Below are 21820 nucleotides of genomic sequence, written 5' to 3' on the forward strand. Positions count from 1 at the left end.
ATCAGCCAAATAGCATCACAGGCTGGCGCAGGAAGAAGTCCAACAGATAAAATGCTCTCCCACACAACAAAGCCACACTCACTGTGTAATTAATTGCAACAAATTACCTCTTCCTCTCTCTCCCCCAGTCTGCCCCCACCTCCACTAACGAGCACACTCCTCGCGTGCGTGTCTGACGGAAGAGCGCGCGCGCGCACCCCGTGCGTGCGCGCATGCCCGCGTTGCAGCCTTCATAAGTGCCTTAATGTGGATTATTGCGGTGCGCGGTCCCTTTAGCCGTGGAAATATTCGCGTGACGGATGTGCTTTGTCGCCAGCGCTCCCCCAGCGGAGGGCCGCCGCTGTCAGGGAGGAGATGATGACATTAACAGGGAGGCAAGGCGATGACAAATGCCTGTTATCAGCGAACGAGGCCGGTGACAAATCGAACGGCAGCGCCCAGGCAGCCCCGGTGCGGTGTAATAAAAAAGAAGATGGATGGCACACCCAGACAGGGCCCGCGTTAATGCGATTTCCACTGCTCTCCCTGACTCCCAATTAAGGCTGGGGGGGTGTCGAGAGAGGAGATAGACTGTGTGTCTTGTGGATGAGAGTGTCTCAGGATGGAGAAACATGAGGCATGGAAAAACTCAACAGAGACCTCCGCCAAGGCTAATGTGGTATACTTACAACGTTTCTCCACTAGCGTTGGCGATTGGCGATTTTGATATGCAATCAATTTATGAGTTTTTGTAGTACTATAAGGGCAAGTCTGTTGTGGTAGTGCCATGTTGCGCAACATCATCTCAGCCAGCACTGAGCTGCACTGGATGAGATGCAGTGTAATTAAAAGCAAGAAGAAGAGCCAGAGAAGGTCCCCAACTATTGTAAGATCCAGTGATAGGTGTTGTGAGCAAAGTACGTGCCTCTGAGAATGGTTGCATACATTTGTGTTAGAATTATATGAAGGTTCATCATCAGTGTAACATTTTATGATGATATCAGTTAGCCCAAGAAAGGTATATATTTTTAATTGTGCTTGAATCAGTTTGTGTCACCAGTTGAGGGTTGTTGGACAAACAAAGCATGTGGAATCAAAAAATACAAAGGTTGTCAAGCGATTAAAATTTTTAATCGTGATTAATCACTTTTTCTTTGTTAATCACATTTTATGTATTGTAAAAAAAAATCCTTGACTTTTTTCTGAGAAAGCGCTCGACGTCACATCCGCAGAAAGAACACAAGAAATTCTAACCCGACTCAGTTCGAAAATGAGTTTCCAGAGGCTTGCAAGAATAGCCGTTGTAGACATCTTAAGTGTCGATGTGCTATTATGTGTGAGTCATAAATAGTCAAATAAAAAGTCTATTGTAAAGATACTTTAATAGAAATCCAAAAAAAGCAAGACACAAAGTATCAAAGCAAAAATTGGAATAAACTCACAGAACATGACAGAGACAAACAGAAGCCAACAAAAATTAAGAAGAAACAGGAAACTCAATACAAGCAAACTGACACAAATGGTGGAAGGTTGCAGATTGGGTAATACAAGGGACCAGGCTGACCGGAACAGGTGGAACAAACCTAACAAGAAAGATAAGAGAAAACAGAAGAGAAAACAATCGTTGTCAGATCGGAGTCTTGTTAAGTGAAGTTACGAGAAGTATTCTTTTCAACAAGCACTGTCTAAGCAGCTTTTGTGTGCTTGTCCTTCCTTTTTTTTGCATGAACATTATAATATAATCTGTCAGGGTCTCAAGGTTTTAAGCAACTGGTATTTGAACACAACCAGTGCATCAACACATGTAGACAGACAATATAGTAATACTTATAGGCAGATATTCTTTATTCTCTGCGATAAACAGCTAATATTACATTGAAATTACTAAATCACTTGAAAGTGTTATGAAACGCTTGTACTACCCCCTAGTGGCCAAGTCACCAAAAGAAAATACAATTAATTCATCAACATGCACTGCTTCATTGTTTACATTTTAGTGAATTATTTTATTATTATATAATTTATAAAATACAATATTATAGTCTATTAAATAATATCTGAGCTGTGAAAAAATGTCTCCCATATAAAAAAAAAAAGGCTAATAAACTGTATTAAAAGCAGATAACGGGAAGCTGTATTTAACCAAACAAATAAATATACACTCATACACAAGAGTCACTCCTTTGGTGAAGGTAATGAGGCTGAATGAACCTTTACAATCGTTTAAAAAAAAGCTTGCACGTTAGTAAGAACGAGGCCGGGGGCCGAGATAAAGTGGAGGTAGAGAACATGGCGCTTTAATTTTCTGCAAGGCCCATCTGCTCCCTCCTTTCGTTCCTCGCTTTTACTCACATCTCAATCACAGTCATGCCTCAGAGGTAGTAGGTTGTTATGTGTCTCAGTGGCCAGGAGGAACATCATTAGAGTCTCTCTAACAGCGACAGTAATGAACAAACCCCCCCCACATCTCTATGCCTTTACCCTCACACGGTGAAATAGCTCATTCAACAGACAGCTTCAACTGCTCATCTCCAGCTCCTTGATTAGCACTTATCAGGCGTGTCAGCAAAAAGAACAGGTTTAGCTCAGATGGCAAGCCCTGCTCTTTAAATCAGCCCTCATAAAAAAACAAACCCGAGTTGACAGACAATCTTTGGCTCGACGGCAGACAGGCCAAAAAAGAGATGAGCTACGATTCTGTCCAGGCTGTTGGAACTCCTGTTCCAAGGACCCAGATGTTATGGTTTTCTAAAAGGATCAGTTTGGGATCTTGAGAAATAGCCGTAGGATGAAGGTGCACCTGTTCCAGGACACCCAAGGGCGGCTGTTTTGTCACTCTGACAATGTTTTATAAAAGGCAGAGGAAGCTCAAAAGGCTACAGAAGCAAAGCCATATATCTGCGGCTATTACACCCAGGCTAAAAAAGAAAGGGTTGAAATGAAGTGAAATATAGTTGTGGCTCAAAGGGGAGAAAAGAACAGAGTCTAAAGAGGGATGGCGGAGTCTCCGCGGGAGCCCGCGGGGGCTGTGCTCCAAACGAAAGACAGATGAGGCACCGTTGCAGACACTAACCCGTATCATACTGCGAGCTACGCAGTGAGGAGAGGAAGATATGTGGCTCGGACTAAAGTGAGATGTCTTCGGAGAGAAGAGCCCAGCGCTGATGGTATTAGTTTGAAAGAACAAGGACAAAAAAATTAGAAGCCCCCGGGGAAGGAGCACGAGAAAAGGAAGGGAGGAAGCGAGGTAAAAGTCCAAACTCAAACTAATAAGGTGTCATGTGGATGGGCGGGCCGAAACATGACTTGGAGTTATTGCTGGGGCCGGGGCCTGATGCTATAAGAATTACAGTACATGGATCATAGCTGGATCGATAGGTAGACAAAGTCATTACGGAGGGGCTGGCGTTGAACGTCTCCCATTGGGGCTGCGAGCAGGGACTGAGGGGGTTGATATTTATCACTATGGCGATGGTTAACACACTTTAACACACAGGTGGGGAGCTGTGTGCTCATATTTTGCTTGTTGCTCTTATTTCCAAAGCGTTCTTTTGCAGCCCAATCGATGGTTAGGACATCTTGGGTTCCTGGACGCGTTCCTTCTTGTACCCGCTGAAGGATGCCGAACATACAGTTGTAGCCCACGTGCTTACGGATCAGCTCAATGTCTGGGCGGGTGTCCGTACATCTGCATTCGTCTTTGCAGAAAAGGAAGCAAAGGGATGAAGAGCATGAGCGGGGGGGGCAGCATCGATCCTTTGTGTGCCTGCCTGGAGAAATTAGCCATGAAATTAAAGCTCCCATCAATGGCCTGGGCAGGCGCTGTCACCTGATCCACTATTATTTATTCTCAGTGGAGATGATGATGATGTCTGCATCACATAGATGATAACGGGACAGAAGGGAAGGAGAGAGAGAGAGAGAGAGCGTTTCCAGCCTCCATCCACGCTTGGTGCCACTGACCTGCCATCATTTATACTGCCAGAGCCCAAGTGCAAGGTTAGCGCCAGCAGCACAGGCTGCCATCAATCACTGTTGAGCTGGTCGGAGAGAGAGAACGGGGGTCAGTGCCTCTCACAGCCAGCCTCTGCTGATGAGAGAGTATTTATAGGTCAGGAAGGAAGGGAGAAAGGAACTGACTGGACGCGCAGTCCGTCTTTGCAGCTTATTGTGCGTGCGCAGAGAAGCACATAACGTAACAACTAATACCAATGCATCCATGTCAAAGCAAACGCATACAACTTGAGCACATTTACAGAGCTGATGGTTGGCGTAATTAGCCAAAGACTTGGTGACACGCTCTTGTAAAAAGACGAACAGCCAGCAGGTGGCGCCCATTGCCCACACATTGCATGAGAGAGAACATACGTTCCTTGTTTCTATCTATCTATCCATCCATCCATCCATCCATCTATCCATCTATCCATCTATCCATCTATCCATCCATCTATCCATCTATCCATCCATCTATCCATCTATCCATCCATCTATCCATCTATCTATCCATCCATCTATCCATCTATCCATCCATCTATCCATCTATCCATCTATCCATCCATCCATACTACCTACCTACCTACCTACCTACCTACCTACCTACCTACCTACCTACCTACCTACCTACCTACCTACCTACCTACCTACCTACCTACCTACCTACCTACCTACCAATCCAAATATCCTATATGCGACGACATTAAGCAATTTTGGTATTTTAGCAGTTTAGTATTTTAGGACTTCATCTTAATCCCCCGCGATTAGTTTCCAATATACGTACATCGGCAGACCGACACCCCGCCTCCACCCATGCAGTCAATGGTTGCTGGTCCTCAAAAAAAAAAAAAGCACTACCATGAACCAGATCCAGACGGAAAGAAGTTTGGGGACCACTACTAGACTGATTCCGAGAGAGCGGACAAGATTCAATTTTACACTTATTTTTGTGCTGCAATTTGTTGACAGACCATCCCACTGCAATACAGTTTGGAAAAGAAAGCACTGCATAGCAAAGACAAAACTTTAAAATGTAAAAATAACGAAAACTGCACATGTAGTGATTTTGCAATTACAGTGCAGTCTTCCTTACTCTCTGGCTTTTAGGCTGCAAAGTCTAATCCACATCGCATTAAATCTTCTCATTCAATGAGCTATTTAAAAGAAATTAGGGCTGGTTTATGTAATGCTTTACCCATTTACTCAATATGTAGTATCATGGAAATGTATAGAAAAACATGACACTTGATGACAACTTTTCAACCATCCATTTTCTTATCCGGTTTATGGTCGTAGGGTTTCAGCTGACTTTGGGTAACAGGGGACTCCACCCACTCCTCACCCCTGGTCAACAGTTGCAGGCTTCATATAGTATAACGTCTGAGCTCACTACCAATCAAAATTGAACAGATCAAGTTCATGTCACGACAATGAAATAATTGATTGAATTGATGTGGCTGATGATGTCAATCTGCAGAGACAAACAAAATCAACATGATTGGCACTGATGGGAAGACCAGGAACTGTCGTATGTAGTCCAGCGGTTGCACTGAATGACAAGAAGAAGGCGACACCCCCCTCAGCCCCCACTTACCCGCATCTCCCATTACAGCCTCAACACTCAAATGGCCCTTCTTAGGACATGAAGGTCAGCATGGCAGATAGTCGGGGTGTTTGATCGATAAGCGCCACCCTCCCCTTGGTCCACTGACAGGTTCTGTCATGCATCCAGCAGGACTCGTATCCCTCAGCCCCACCTCCCTGCCCCCATTTTGAAGGAGAACTGTCACGAGCTGACACTGTCACATACCAGTCACGTGCTTTCAACGCACTGATAATGTGCCAAGGAATTTCACCAGGACTGTAAAGAGGGAAGTGGGGGGGGGGGGGTAGTATGTGTGAAGAGGTGAGGTGTTGAAAGTTGTGTGTGTGTGTGTGTGTGTCTGATGCTCAGCTTCAACTTTTTTTTCCTGCTCTATGGACATTTTCTAATTAATAAAAAGCTGTAGTAGCCATTCAATCTGATAAAAGAAACCAGCTCAAATTATAATGATGGAAACGAATCCTTCCATTTTTTTTTTCCCCCTTGGTGTCTTGTTAAAGAAGATCTGCTACAGTGGGTTTTTTCAGGTGCTCCTCGGAGACCCCAATCACAGATGAAGGTGGCAGAGTCTCGCCTTAAAGGCCACATTCTTGGGTAGTTAACACTTTGACGTCAATCCCTTAAATTGACATGTGGCAAAGCAAAACTGCGGTGCCAAGTGGTGTATGTACGTTTGTGTGTTTTTAGGGACAAAGGGAGGGTTGGGTGGTTGAAGGGGTGACAAGGAGATAGTGTTGCTGATTGACATGTGAAGAGTGGCAAAAAAAAAAAAAAAAAGAAGAAGAACGCTCCCTTTGGAATGCACCAATCTCCCAGTGTCCTATGTTGCTTGCGTCTGATGGTGAATTGTTAAAAGCATTCCTGGCAGTTAGGGTGAGGGTGAAAGGAGGGTGAAAGGAGACGGTCTACTGCCAAAAGAGGAGTCTGTTTACTCCTAAAGAGGCTGAAGAGTATCCATGCAACCTTGACACATAATCACACACAAAATACAGCAGCTGGAAAAAAAATGAATAAAGTTTCCAGCCACTGTCTTATTAAAAATCACAGATCCTTATCCTATCCTTTTCAAAGTTCAAAAGAGGCTTGGTGCCCCCCACCCCCACCCCACGCACACCTTTCCCTTGCCTTCCATAAACCGCTTAAACCCCCCGAGTTCCCCACCATCTCAAACCCACCCACCGAGCCACGGAAGGTGGTGGTCGAGCTCTCCAACAATGTCCATTTGGAGCGGCAGGTTAAACCGACCACACGACAGGGGCAAAAGGCCCCCGCTTACAAGGTCTAATTGGTTTCACAGGCCGCAGACTGCACAGGAAAGCAGGGAAGGGAGAAGGGGGGGAAAAAAGGCAGAGGGGGGTAAAAGGGGAACGCTACAACAGAGATAGAGACAGATAAATGGTGGGAGGACAGGGAGAGGTCAGTGCAGGAAGGAGGGATCAGACAGAGGCAACATGGACACCGGGGGGGACGCTTAAGACAGAGATAGAAAGTTGGATCACATGGATGGAAAAGACACAAGGTCAGAGGATGAAGACAAAGGCAGGATGGAGGTGAAACAGGAGGACATAGAATGATAGAAAACACTTGTTCCCATGATGAAGTTGTTTGATTTTACGGTGACTTTTACAGCGGTAGCAAGACTTGTTGAGCCAGTGAGAGCTGGTGGATCAGTCGTTTTCAATGTCAGATGCATTGCGTGCACAAATTCACAACAGCTGGGCTCTTTGGGCACATTTCTGCCCAAACCGCTTTTTTGTTCTGGCTAAAGTTTACCAACCACGACACGGATAGGGCTCTATTTTTGTGCAATCTCAAACTGACACATTTTACTACCTCGTGTCCCGCTTCCACCACCGCCCCAAAAAAGCAAAGCTGGCAGGACATTAGCAGGAAGTCTTAAACATGCACTGAAATGGAAGGTAACACATGCAAAATAAGAACACATAACTTGGCATAGCAACTATTGCAAACTGTACTTGGAATATGGAGATATTTTTTGGTATGTGAGTGCTCTATTTTGATTTATTCTTGATGGAAAAACATCACAGTAACAGTCTGAATTTACTGTAAACTCATAAATGTCAGACATGAAAAATAAATCGTATTTCCAGTTCTAATCGCGGTACATACATTACATGAAAAACCAAAACATTGAAAACAAAGTTTAATCATCATAAAATGCATTTGTAATTTTGCATTGCATTTAATAATCGTGTGTTAAAAGAAACAAGCCACAGGAAAGAAAAGTCCAAAATCTGTGATAGCTTTAAGAGGAAAGAAATCTGGAAGTGCTCAGTAGATGAAGGAGTCACTTTGTGAGTCCTCCGAGTATTTATTTCTTTTTATACTCAGATGAGCGTCATGTGTATTATTGGTAAGTATGGACCAACAAATGATATTCCCAGAAACATCACGCTGGATGCTCAGGTACTGCAAAAATCCTTGCAAGTCTAATTAAAACGCAAAATTTGTCATATCTTTGTTATTTAACACCGATTTTTCCTAATCATGACACCTTTACCATCCTTCAAGGTTTATTGCTTGGAACACGTCCATCTCTCGTGCCTATGACATTTGTCCTCAACTAGTCTAGACCAGACTAATAACACATATAAATTCCTAAAGTGACTGGCATTCCCATTCGACGTAAAGTGATCTTCCGTGCGCTTGCCAGGAATGAGTGAACAAGACCACTGATACTTCTCTTTCACTATTATATGAGGGACTTAGTCATTCTTATTGTTCCTGCCCCAGCTGTCCCTGCCCCTTCAGCACTAGATAATTCAGATCTACATCTACATGTGCTAGAGTTCGCTAATGGGTTTTCAACATACACCTTTTTTATTTTCCACATTTTATTCACTTTTTCTTCAATAGATTTTATATGTGACTCAACTGCCATCTCATGTCTATCTGTGGTAGGAATAGAATATTGTTTGTCCTGATTTCTGTTCCTACACCAATTTTCTATTAATCATTTAGTTAGCGTAGCACGTGATTCAAACTATATTTATATAGCGTCACCGATGGTGTACGGGTTTGCACATCTGACTCAATGGATGGTGTGCATGTCAACTTTCTGATTAATAATCCACTCCAAAATATATAGATATTTTTTCCTCTTTACCACTTCATTTTTTATGCTCAACTTCAGACAACTGGTTAGCCGTGAGTGGTTGTGACCTGGTAAATGGCAAAATGGCCGCCCCCTGAGATGGCTAAAAACAGGTGCATTTTGCCTGTTCAATTCATATTCCACAAATGGAAACAATCAGAACACTGTGTTTTGACTTAGTTCATTTCAAAGCTAAAAATTGGGGTTGACTTATATTTAAGACTTGAGCCCTTGGCCCTGTAGTGTAAATTAAGCTAATGTGACAAGCACGAGCTGTTGCATTGCATTCTGGGACGTGAAGTACCAGTGATACTTTAGAGACAGTACTGGTTCCAAATAATTGTTTTAAAGTCCAATTAGCCATTATCCATATTTTGATTTATATATTATTATCAAATTTATAAACTCTCCTTTCACCACTCACTGGTAGTAATGAGATGACAATGATAATAATAAATGTATTTATTTGATGATGATGGCAATCATCATCATCAACATACGGGGGTGGGTGGGCATTATACCAACAAATATACGCCTGCATGTGTGAGCAAATAAACAGCATTCTCGTACAAATTAAATACGCTTAGAATAAACTGCATCCAATTTAGAAACAAGAAATAATTCAGTGTTTGTTTGGTTTACAGAGTGGTAGATCATTGGAGTCCACGTGAAGCCAGTGAAAGTTACTTCGTTTTTTTTTCCATTTTGTTGCTCCCACTTGTGAGATTCAAACTATTCAGCAGACAGCAAACATCACTCCAGCCAAAAGACGCCATTGTTGGCTCTCAACGTGTGATGGAATGAGACACTTTGTCTTCCATACGTGGATACCAAGAACATGAAAAAGACACTTTGATGAGCACAAAGCGATCTTCTATGTCTCAAGACTAGTGTGAGCAAACTTAGGAAAAGTGTCAGCATGCGTTCTGTTGTGGAGGTAAAGTCTTGATAGATGCTTGCTGGGAGGCGAAGGGTTAAGCTGTCAGTTAGTTGGGGGAGATAGAAGCTGAGAGCAGCCCATGAATCTTGAAGTCTCTATAGGCACAGCATGGTAAAATAATTAGGCTTGCCTTTGAAGCAGACTAAATAAACACAGCGCCACTCAACACTAGCCCCATCCCCACACTCTGTCTTTTCTCTCCCTTGTCTTCAAGTGGACTTTGCAGATCCCCTTCCCCACCCTTTTACCTGCCACACTTAACCCCTCATGTTACCACCCATATGCGCCATCACGGCTTTTTTTTTTTGCCTTCTCGATACTTTCACAGGTAAGAATGGTGGAGAGGAGGAAGGAAGAGCGGGGCCAGGTGTTGCACAAGTCATTTTTAATAACTTTGAAGGAATGGATTTTATACTGAGGGGGTGTTGAAGGAAGGAACAGAGAGGCTGCAGCATTTAGCCAGGAATCCAATCGCGTCATGATACTGTTGTGGTTCTCAGACTGTCTTTTAAAGACCTGATAACAGTGGGATGGAAAAAAAAAAGTCTCATGTTCAGGATATGCTAACGAGGAGAAAGTAAAAATAAGAGCAGATACCTTTTGATTTTTGGTCGACTTTCTTTGGGTCAGCAGTTATTGACCTGTAAGGGTTAAGAAACAGCAGTATAGCAGTTTTGCTGCTGACAAAAAAAAAAAAAGGCAGATACTAAGAGATGCTAGTCTATTGCCGAAATGTCCTTGTCCGAGGTTCCTCAAGAGGCGCAATGTTTGAGTGCCCCTTCATTTTGACTTTCCTTACAAGCATACATGTGTGGGATCTGGACTTGGCCATAGAAACTGGGAAAAACCCACCGACTGAACTGCATGGAAATAAACAATCGGAGCCATTTAGGAATAGTTAGGCAAGACGTTATTTCACTTGTGAACGCCGACTAACAAAGCAAATCTACCAAACGAGGCAGTCCTGCATAATTCATTCACCTGAGCAACCTCCATGTTGACTCCTGTTCAAATTTATGGAGGTCAAAAAATAACTCAAAATGCAGTCCAGTGATTTGAAGGTGACCATCTCAGATATTGTTTCAATAACAGTTTTTCTGACCGCCTAGGCTCATAGAAATAAATGTATCCAAAGACACAAATGAACTCTCACTTTGTACCTAAAATGTTTTGGGGGTTTTTTAAATCGCCACTGATCTTACTTTAGAGGCCATACCTTTGGTGCTGTTATATTTACTAAGTGTCCATTTTTGGCAACAATCAATTAAAATCAATTTCAAAATTAAAAAAAGAAAACATCATTCCCATGTCCACGAAATATGCTTACTGCAGCTGAGGTATTTGATGCTCTTTGGATTTTGGATTAGGGATGACAACGGACTTGGACTTGCTGATGAACAAGACAAGAACACAGTATCGGTTTGACTCGTGTTTATTCGATGCTGTCAAGAGGGTTTCTCCCGTGTAACAATTTCACTCTAAAAGCCTCCGTTGTTTTTGTACCACTGAGCTCTGGCAACAACGTCATTAGAGTAGTCGCGTCCAGTGGTCTTCCTGTCGACGTCCTGATATGTTTCCACAGAATTGGGGCCCATGTTGTAGGCTGCCAACCCACCTGCAGAGGTTCAATGCAAAATCAGACAGAAGGTGACGTCTTAGTCATTTACTAGCGGACAAACAAACCTTTGAGGTGTTGCTCTGCAGTCCAGTTCGGGAACTTTCTTCTGATAGCACGGATCATGTCGATTAAAATGTCTCTGCCTTGGCAGAGGTGTTCCTCGCTATTCCATCCGCCTTGTGGAGTGTGATACCTTTTATCAACCTGCACATACAGTTAAAGTGGGAAGGACAGCAACAGAGTTTCTTGTAAGGATTGCGGATGGATATAAAATGACTACATCTATTTTCTAGAGTTGTTCTAAAACAAAGTACCATCTCGTGGAAAATAACTAACCATCATAATGACCAACATTCAAAAAGAGTTGCTTGGTAGACCCAAAATAAATACTCATGCATATACTCAAATACTACATGGAACTTTTCCTAATACTCTTAAATCTACTTAATTACTGCCTAAAAGTAATCTCATTACTCATAAATACGCTCAAATACTTTATGAAAGCTTCCTATCTTTAAATGTTATAATTATTATGATATATTTTTCACAGCTACATTATATATAGATATTAATATTCTTAAAGCTTCCTAAAATATCCCAATAATCTTAAATTTACTGAAATCCTCACTCAAAGTTATGTCAATAGTCCTAGATTTAGTTCTTTAAACAATTAATTCATCGTGATTTTGGTCTTGTTTTTGCAAACAGCTAAAGGGTGTCACTCGTACACTGATAATCACTGCCATGGAACCTGTCCTCATTAGAGCCACGGGTGAGCTGGAGCTTATCCTAGCTGACTTTGGACAAGATAACCTTGGACCCTGGAAAACCACTTCAAGCAATTCGACTATCGCACCGCTATAACGTGCCACCAACCTGCATGAGTCCCCAGGCATTGCCATGGTCTCCCCAGCCATTTTTCAACGTGTTTCCAGCCCTGGACTCTCTGGAAATGATGCCAGCAATAATAGCAGGATCAATTCCCTCTTCATCTCCTACTCTCTGGATGATGCTCTTGTATCTGTTCATTCTATTCAGATCTGTTTGTGCCATGGCTTTGGATGCAGGTACTCCTTCAAAGAGAGAGATCACGCAGTAGTTACTTGAAAGTAAATAATTGATCTCATCTTAAATCTGGGCTGACAATTAATTTGCGACCCCTGTCGGTGTTGTATTGCAGCACCATTTTAATTAGAGTCTCTTTATCCAATGTATACATTAACAGTGTTGCCACAGTTACCTTAAAAACGCAACTTAGTTACTTTACTGATAACTATCATTCCGATATAACTTTCTTTCCTGACTACTCGAAAGTAACTACATTAGATTAAGTTACAAGTTACAGTACCGACACACACATTTTTAACAGTGACATAAAAGGCTAAATCCATCCATGCATCCATTTTCTGGACCGCTTGACCCCCACAAGGGTTTATTCCGAATAAAATAAAGATTTTTTTTTACTTTGACCTATTTGATAAATGAGTCTTTTCTGTACTATTGTTGTCCTTAATGTTGCAGTATCCATAATGTGGTTTATTTTATCACAATTATCTTTACTCGGACTGCCTCAGTTGACGTGTCTGTTTAAATATTGCATTGAATTGTTTTGACAATTATTTTGTCATCATTAGGGCCTCCATAAAGAAATCAAGGTTAAAAAAAAAAATAAAAAAAAAAGTGGACATTTACCTGCAGTCGCCAGGCGATCTTGATTGGCTGTTTCCCTGGACGCTCCACTTGTATCAACATCCATGATGTCCCCGTAACCTAAACGTGCACATTTTCAATTTATTCACGTGAACATCTGCAGCTCATAAAAAAGAAATTTGGGCGTAAAAAAAGGCACTCTCACTCATTGTCCTCGTCAATGTACGACCACCTACAGCACAGTTGGAAACAAATCTAGTTTCACAGGAGAGAGGGGAAAAAAAAACCCAAATGAGCATTTGTAGTCGGCATAACAGGAAGAAACCGTTCGTTATTTCGATATGTATAAACAAGACCATCTTAAAGGCACCGCCACACCCGGAAATAAACTCTCGAATGCGTATGTGCTTGGGGATAATCTCATTTAGGTCATTTCTTTCTTAATCACAAATTGATTGCTCTGTTTGTCATAGAAGATGTTCAACCCCTGTCTTTCCTCTGCCTTTTGTGTGCTCAAGTTCCGTCTAAAATGGAAATGCTGTGTTATGGATAAGCAGATAACATGGGGAAATAGATAAATACCTATCTTGATGATGGTGGTGGTGTCGAGTTTCTTGCAGTCAGCCTTGCTCAGTGTCCGACCAGCTTTCTGTTCTTTTTCGATGGAAAAACTGCAGTTTATATAGAGGAGGAGGAAGTCTACCCCCTTTTTATGTTTACTTTCACTTTTGTCTTTACTTTCACTTTCCTTCTGACAGAAACTGCTCTTTTCCGGGAAGTCATCTGATATAGGTTCAGGCTAGTGGCTTGAAAATACATGTCTCGTTTATAAAACCTCTGAATAAAAAGGAACCACCACAAAAACAAGTATTGTACAAAAAATATATAAATGCAGCCCTGCCCTGTAATATTTTCTTGTTCCTATTCACAAGTACTCCTGTTATAATAATAAAGGGGAAGAAAATGTCTCGCAGATTTGTCAGTGTCATGTGAACAACACATTAAAAAAACGTCGTGTCATGCAAAAAACACATTAAAAAAAATGTCTGCGTAAAGAAGAGCCACCACAAAAACAAGTATTGTGGAAAATGTATGAATGCAGCCCTGCCCTGTCATTTTATTGTTCCTATTCACAAGTATTCTCGTTATATCATAAAGGAAAAATGTCTCGCAGTTTTGTCGATTTCATGTGAACGACGCATTAAAAAACGTCATGTGTCATGTGAACGACAATAAAAAAAAAAACGTCTGCGTAAAGAGGAGCCACCACAAAAACAAGTATTGTGGAAAATGTATAAATGCAGCCCTGCCCTGTGTCATTTTTGTTGTTCCTATTCACAAGTACTCCCATTATAATAAGAAAGACACGCATTTAAGTTGAATATAACATGTACTCTTTACATATTTAAACTCAGCACCGTTTTAATTTCGATACCATGACAACTTACAATCTAAAATATTTGAAAAAGTGGACTCTACAGCAAGTCTACAGAATCAATTGTTTTGCATGACAGTACACAATCCCACTTTAGAATTCCACCTAAAAGGTTCCTCTAATGTAATCAATTACTCCAAACACCCACGGACATCATCTCTATCTTCATATTGATGCAATTTCAAGCAACCATGGCATAATTACTATTAATACACCACATTCCAGCAGATAAAAACCTTCCAACACAAAACTGCCATAACATCAATGAGGAACTATAAAGCAGAGGGCACTGGGATTGTAGTACATGTTGGAGCAGATGTTTCCATCATATTTATTTATTTGCTTAATTATTTGTTTATTTTTACTGAACCACACCTCTTGAAGGACTGTGAGGAATCTTAAAGTAGGCCAGTGATCTCACCACAGTGTAGACTGATGGTGATGATGCATGAGGGAAATTACGTTTGGCTCTAAAATTCCAGATCCTCTTCTTTCTTTTCAAAGAAGGTGAGCCTGAAATATATTCATGCTATAGTTTGGCTCTCAAAATGCCATCTTCGTCTGTTGAGGGCCATATTAGCATTCCAATGTATTTGTTTATCCCTTAAATTTGCAGTTTTTAGCTTTCAATTCACTTAGCCAGTTCTTATTACCGTATCAATTTCCCAATTAGTTTTTTATATTTTCCAAATGGTACATGTGTGACATTTCACATCCATCCATTTTCTGCCTCATTAGGCTCACAGGCGTGCCGGAGTCTATCCCAGCTAGCAAGAAGTAGGGCGCACCCTGGACTGGTCAACCAGTTGCAGAAGTTTTGAACCCCAATGATGAATGCTAATGCAAAAAAAAAAAATCGGGAATTTCACTGTAGCATGGTTTTTTTGTACCACAAAGAGCAAACAATGCAGGATTTTAATATTAGACAATGTACTTGTCTTTTGTTAAAACATCCCCCAACTTTGTGATGGGTAACACTGACATTTATTTCTAAAAATGTGTCCTATTTATCCAGATCATGTGCAGGGCCAAGGTGACCAAGTCCCATCTTGCAGCAAAAAGCTTGGCTTCTCTATGCCTTTATCACTGTCTTGATTTTGTGTACTTACAATAATTAATGAAGCAGACTTCATTATTTATCCCAAAAAGATTTCCATTAAATATCACAATACCCCCAAAAAACATGACACAATTATCATGTGACTTGCAAGGGTCTCACCACTCTCATAAACTGAGATATAAAATGTGCAGCTGTTATCACTTCACACATGCAACACTTTGCACACCACACCCAGGAGTTCAAATGTTATTGAAAGATACAATTTAACGTGATTACGTCAGCGTGCGAGGACCACCGCAGGTTGCACCAGTCCCATATGCGGGCCTCATCTGCTTTAGGCCCATTGAAGAATGTCGCCTGCTTGTGCACACGTCAAGCCATGTGATAGCTCAACACCTCGCTGGGACTTGCTGCCAATTCACACAGAGATTGACGAAGCTAATCGGAGTCGAAAATATTTGGTTAGTAACCATTTGCCACTGCATATGTGATATGCAAATGAAGATGTGACACCTTTTTCTGGTTTTCTGCCCACGACGTGACCAACTAGGTATGATAAGCAGAGCTGCAAGGAATTTTGTTGGATGTACAGATTAGAGTCATCTGATGGGGTTTGCTTCTAAGAAGTAATAATAACACATACTTGACTGCTTGATGAAGTCGATTTAATGGGGGCGGAGGGTATTTTGTGTTTCGGCTGCTATGTCGACTGTCCCTAATCTTCATGGTGATGAAATTCATATGTGAGCCGGCTCCCTTGCAAATTCAGTTTAGACAAAAGAAAATAGGGTGTGTATAGTCTGCTATAAATCTTGATACTTGGACTGATTTAACAGAAGCACGTCACAGACATGATATTAAGAAACCTTGGGAACGGCAGTAAATTGCATATGTCTTCTTTAAATGTGATGTGTTGATGCAATACCAAGGAAACTAATTTGAAGAAAGGAAAGGATCTTGTTTTCTCGCAATTTGTCCATCATTACCACATCGCCACACTCAATGAGCCGTGTTCTGCCATCATTGTGAAGTTTTTTTAAAGATGTTCCAACAAGTCTCTGGATTCTCTGCAGTCTTCCTTACCCAAGAGGCCAGACGAATGTAGACCTAGCATACATATGACATTCTGCAGCTGCCCCCCCCCAAAAAAAGAAAACCACAAAACCGACAGCTCGCGCAACAACAAAACATGTAAAGATAAAGCTCCAGAGAACAGTGAAGTTAGAGATGACTGAAAAGCAGAGGGAGGTTTGATTCCCAAAGGGCCACTGAATTTTCTCCGTTTTCGTCTGTGCTTTTTCATGGCCCTTTCACTCCCAAGTCTGCACAGCTGTTTGCGGGCCAGGGGCTTCTTTCTCCAGGGCCTAGATGAAAGAGCTGCCATAAGCAGCCCTGCAGGTAGGTCTGCTAAAGCCATCGCTTTGACTCTCCACTGCCCACCACAAGAAGAAAAGAAAAAAAAAAAAAAACGCCAGCGAGGGGAATGGGAGAGGGAACCAAAAAGGAGAGGAGGGGACTGTGGAATATAGAGGGTGCGAATGAAAACAAGGACACTGTTAAAACAGATGGATGAAGAGAAAAGTTAAGAGGGAATGATGGAAGAAAGGGTATAGCTGAGAAAATGTGGAGATGGCGCAATGGAGTGTAGGGGGGGAAAAAGTGAGGGAGGCCAACCCAGCCCTCCCGCCTCCTCGCCACCCCTGATACCTGGAATGATATCTGCTTTTATGGACCTTCTTAAAGCATTTCCAATGCTATTTCGTATGTGTTTACAAGACAGTAAATCGCGGCGGGGCTTATGAGGTAAAATATACAACCCTTGTCTTCTTTGTCTTCATTGCTATCATCGTAGAATATATTCACACAAGACATGAAAGACTCGCTGTCTAGATGCATAAACTCTTTGAGGGTCTCTAGTGGCTCCCTCTCTCAATTAAAACAATAACACTCAGCATCTTTACTGACATCAATTCGTGAAGTGGACTCTTGGGGAGTCTTTACTGCAAAACATGGCTGGTGCTGAAATTCACGACTCCGTTTGGGATCCATGTTGCGGCTGGGTCAGGCCTGAGAATCCATCCATTCATTTTCTATCGTATTCATCCTGATTTTCTGTTTGACTTCCTCTTTTTAAATGTCATGAGCTGTTTGACAACTGATTTTCTCCAGAGGGGACAATAAAGGGTGCTTACGTATTATCGGGAGGACCTTTGATTTTTACTTTTTCTTTTTTTTCACATGGAAAAATCAGGCTTTCATCACCTCAACGTCAACCACAAGTACAACTTTGTGGATCCGAACACCGGGGCTCATACGCAGACAGTGGAACGCCTATGGGGATCGGCAAAGTGGCGAAACAAGAAGCACTGTGGCACTGCACGTCACCATTTGGAGTCGTATTTGGCCGAATTCATGTGGCGGAAGCATGTTGCCTGTACTGATGTCTTTGAGTCACTTTTGGAAGCAATTGCGACGTTCTGGCCTCCGGAATTACAAATGTAATGTTATCGTTTCAATAAATAATTTACTTTAATTTTTGAGTCGTTTTTTTAAAGGTCCTCCCGATAATACGTAAGCACCCAATAAAGGTTTCAATCAAATCAATCAATCAATTACGGTCACAAGCAAGCTGGAGCTTATCCTCGTCAACTTTTGGGAAATGCCAATGGAGTGTAAATGAAGTCAGTGTTGGTATGATTCATACCTAAATGAAAACAATAACCTCTCTTTTGTGCATCTACTTTACAATATGACCATAATGAATCTTTAACAGGAAATATTGTTGTCCATTTAAATAGGCTAGTTTCTATGTAGGTGTCTACAATGAAAAAAAAAAAGAAGATGGATAGTTTTATTCCATATGGTCACAAAAGAAATCAAATTTCTCAATAAAAAAAAGTGACGTTGGCCTGAAGCAACTTGTTGCGGTTGTCGCTGGAGTTGTCATTCAGCAAAATCTTTTCGCAGTCCCCAAATTATTTTCCTACTTCATGGTAAGCATTCCTAGCCAATTCTAGAGGCAGAACCCAACTCTAAAGATGTTTTTCAAGAGGAAAATGGACAATGTTAACCTTCTCAAATGATATCCAAAATCCTAAAATGTGAACCAAACTCAAACTCTGATGACAAATGGTTGACACAAATCTAATACAAAAATGACAATCAATAGAAAATTATTGAAAGTTAATTACACCAAACATTATATCTTGGGGGAAAAAAAAATCTGAGGTATTTCTGGGTGATTTTACTGAGTTTGTGACAACAAGCTATCACTTTTTTTTCATCCATCTCTGGGTCACTTGTGGAGTTGCCCCTCCTGGTGAACAATTTGTCTTACTGCCACATTGTCATAGTTATTTGAATATCAGTTCAGATTAAAAGAAAATAGAGTGAGAACATATTGTCAAGCGGCATGCTAATAAAGAGCGTCTGACATATACGTCGATGGTTTTACTGTCATGGAGGTACTTGTCGGCATCCTTCATTTCCTAAAAAGAAGAGATCAGTGCCTGATTCAAATGAACATTTCTGGCTATTTTTTCTGAATTTGTGCTAACTAATTTTACTATATTCAAAGTCAGCTTTATCGTCTATTTCTTCACATGTTAAGACACACAAAGAGATCGAAATTACATTTCCCACCAGTGTTGTACATGCAGTGTTTATGTTCATTGTAAGTTTTTTTTAATTAGGTGTTCTAAAAAGCAAATTGAAAAACATGAATTAATTCTGCTTGTAAATAAAAAAAAAAATTCATTGTTCCTAATTTCTAAAGGAAATTGCGACAATAGGAAAAATGTAGGTCCCAGCTTGAAAGCACTAAAGTTGGATTCTTAGAATATTTGCAGAACTCTTGAATGTTGCATTATGTCATATACAACATTTCTTCTGAAGATTTTAGTCAAACTTTGACTATGACGGATTGCTGGTTGATTTGTTGGAATAGAATACACTTTGGATTTCATTATACTGTAAAAACCACAATTGACTGTTCATTTAGTGTTTTATGAAGCAATAGTTTACCGTTCTTAACAGTCATTGTGGGGGCCATTGGTAATGAAATGGTTGAAAGCTGACTTACAGCTAGCGTGAAATTGATTCTCACTCAATGCCCCATTGACGAGCAACCGTTCCAGTATGTCTCTCGTCAAAAGTCAGTTGGGTTAGACTCCCACCCCTGCACGTGAAAAAAAAAGAAAAAGCGTTGGAGACATTTTATATTATTTGATTTAGGAACCATTTTATATTGGAGTATTTTATTCAAACTAGAAATAATTCAAGATCTTAGTTCCAACAAGCATTATTCAATGGCGCAAACACTCACTTTATTATTTTTTTTCCACTGTAAAGATTTTCCCAAGGAATTTTGCCACCACATGATGACAAAATCATCTGCTATCAAACTGGTCAGATTAATGGAAAATTATCCACTGACTCCCCATTTCTCGGTGTATTTTTTAAATAGTACTTTGCGGGATCAATTAATCCAAATCTGTTTTATCAATATTCCAGATTATTTTTTTAAGGAACAGAACAAAGAATAATTCAATTAAAACCAAGGTGAGTGAATAAAACTACTGCGGTAACGCAAACTAAAATTGGGGGGGGGGGAGTTCATTCACAAAATAAAATAAAAATGAAAATGCTTTAGATGGATTTTCTCAGAGTAACGAAATCAATATTGACACAAAAAGGAAACAATCAAGATGACAACTATTACCTAAAGATGTTGATGATACTTCAATGTTTAGAAATGTCCATAAACAGGGAACCATTTCAATATCATAAAGCAGAATATTTGTTTATCAATGATAATATAGTTTGTTGCAGCATCCTTTTCAAAAAGTCATTTTACATGACCAAATTCCAAATATTATTATTTGTTGTGTTATGATTATGAAACGACTACAAGCTGAGCTGCAGTCGAATGGGTTCAATTTGTATTTAATAATGTAATATATAATTACAATGCTTGAGGTTTTGGGGAGTCACTGTTCAAGTCCATATGCCGTATTTTCACACACCGTGTGACTGTTTTCATCTCTTCATCTATTCTATCTACCTTTCCCCTGGCCTCATTTAAGGGTGTGTATTTTTATGCTTCGCATTAGCGAGGGGAACGAAACCTCTCACTTAATGGTAGTCTACTCAAGTGCAGTCTCAGACATTCAGTCAGTCATCCCCAGAGAATAAGAGCAGTGCATCTTTGCCAAAATGTTTCTCTCCTTTTTTCTCAGCTCCCAATGATTTCTGTCTTTGTCCTTACTCACTGATACAGTATTCGTTAGTGACGTGATCCAAATGAGAAAAGCAGCGTTGGGAAGGCCAAGGGAGAAGAGGAAAAGAATGGGGATCTGTGGCAAAACTTGGACTGCTGAAAGTTTTAAGGGAATCCCAGGAGGCAGTTAGGTATGTCAAATATATTTATACACTCACCGGACACTTCATTTGGTACACTTGCACTACAACGAAGAGATCAAAACAAGAAGTATATCAAAATCTTCTTATTCAAGGATGGTGATTAGTCCTGTGTTTTAGAGTTTGCAACTCTATTGCATCCTACTGAGAACTGATACAAATGATTGAAAGTCTACAGAGCTAAAAAGTAACATTAAATATATTGTGAATGAATATCAGCTATCTTTCCTTTTACGTATTGCTTCCTTAAAATATTACACTTAGCTAATATCCAATCTTATTACTGACTAGAAAATTTCTATTTCAGGCTTCATAGATCTTTTTTATATTTTATTTAAGCTCATTTCATTCATTCAGTAAAAGATCAGGTTTAGTGTCTACTGTGTATATTTTACTTGAGCTGACCTATATCTTGAGAGACTATTTGAGTAGTCGGTCTACCTGCAGCAAACTACAACTACAATAATAGGTGAAGTGGAATCTCTGGGGTTGAACGTAATTAATCTTGGGACAATTTGATCTCCCAAACAATTTTCCCATAGGCGATGTTGGCAATAGAAATGATCTTATATGGGCGTCTGTCATAATACCATTTCAGTATTTGAATAACATTTAACTTTCAAAACTACGGCACTTATATTTGAAAAAATATAATTGATTAAAATCTCAAACAATAAAACACATATCTTTAATGCCGTATGACAAAAACGGAAGGTGATTGGTGTCACGTCACATCTCGACTTGAGTCTTTCTGCTTACTTCATATAAACTCACTTTTTCTTCTCGCCTTGCAATCAAGTCTTTGGCGGCTCATTGTTTGGAATGACAACCTCATAGCAACAAGTCAAAGGAACAAAGCAAAATACATGCCCATCATTTATACTTCATTTATACTTTCTCATCTCATAACATTTGTTGAAATCTTGCAAGATGTTAGGCAACAGAATGGAGACGTTGTATTTTTCCCAACAATTGACCTGGGGGAATTTCAAATTCACAGATTGCACTG

General features: G+C 40.6%; 1 protein-coding gene across 1 annotated transcript; it reads right to left on the minus strand.

The window, feature by feature from the left end:
* Positions 1-11046: 11046 nt before the first annotated feature.
* On the minus strand, positions 11047-13621 carry LOC147056677 (lysozyme g-like). The gene is made up of 6 exons (XM_085912488.1): positions 13481-13621; positions 13104-13153; positions 12941-13018; positions 12125-12321; positions 11314-11452; positions 11047-11245 (listed from the first exon to the last, which is right to left on the minus strand). Exons 2-6 carry the CDS (start codon positions 13105-13107, stop codon positions 11109-11111), a joined length of 555 nt encoding a protein of 184 aa, XP_085768614.1. The 5' UTR covers positions 13108-13153; positions 13481-13621; the 3' UTR covers positions 11047-11108.
* Positions 13622-21820: the final 8199 nt, after the last annotated feature.

Source organism: Syngnathus leptorhynchus, chromosome 5 (assembly GCF_054491065.1).
Source record: "Syngnathus leptorhynchus isolate UIUO chromosome 5, UIUO_Slep, whole genome shotgun sequence".
Taxonomy (NCBI): domain Eukaryota; kingdom Metazoa; phylum Chordata; class Actinopteri; order Syngnathiformes; family Syngnathidae; genus Syngnathus; species Syngnathus leptorhynchus.

Excerpts from the sequence above, each read along its gene's own strand:
- LOC147056677 (XM_085912488.1), bottom strand. Across the intron at positions 12,322-12,940 it reads AGATCGCCTGGCGACTGCAG|GAGTACCTGCATCCAAAGCC; the intron begins GTAAATGTCCAC and ends CTCTCTTTGAAG. Across the intron at positions 11,453-12,124 it reads ATGCCTGGGGACTCATGCAG|GTTGATAAAAGGTATCACAC; the intron begins GTTGGTGGCACG and ends CTGTATGTGCAG.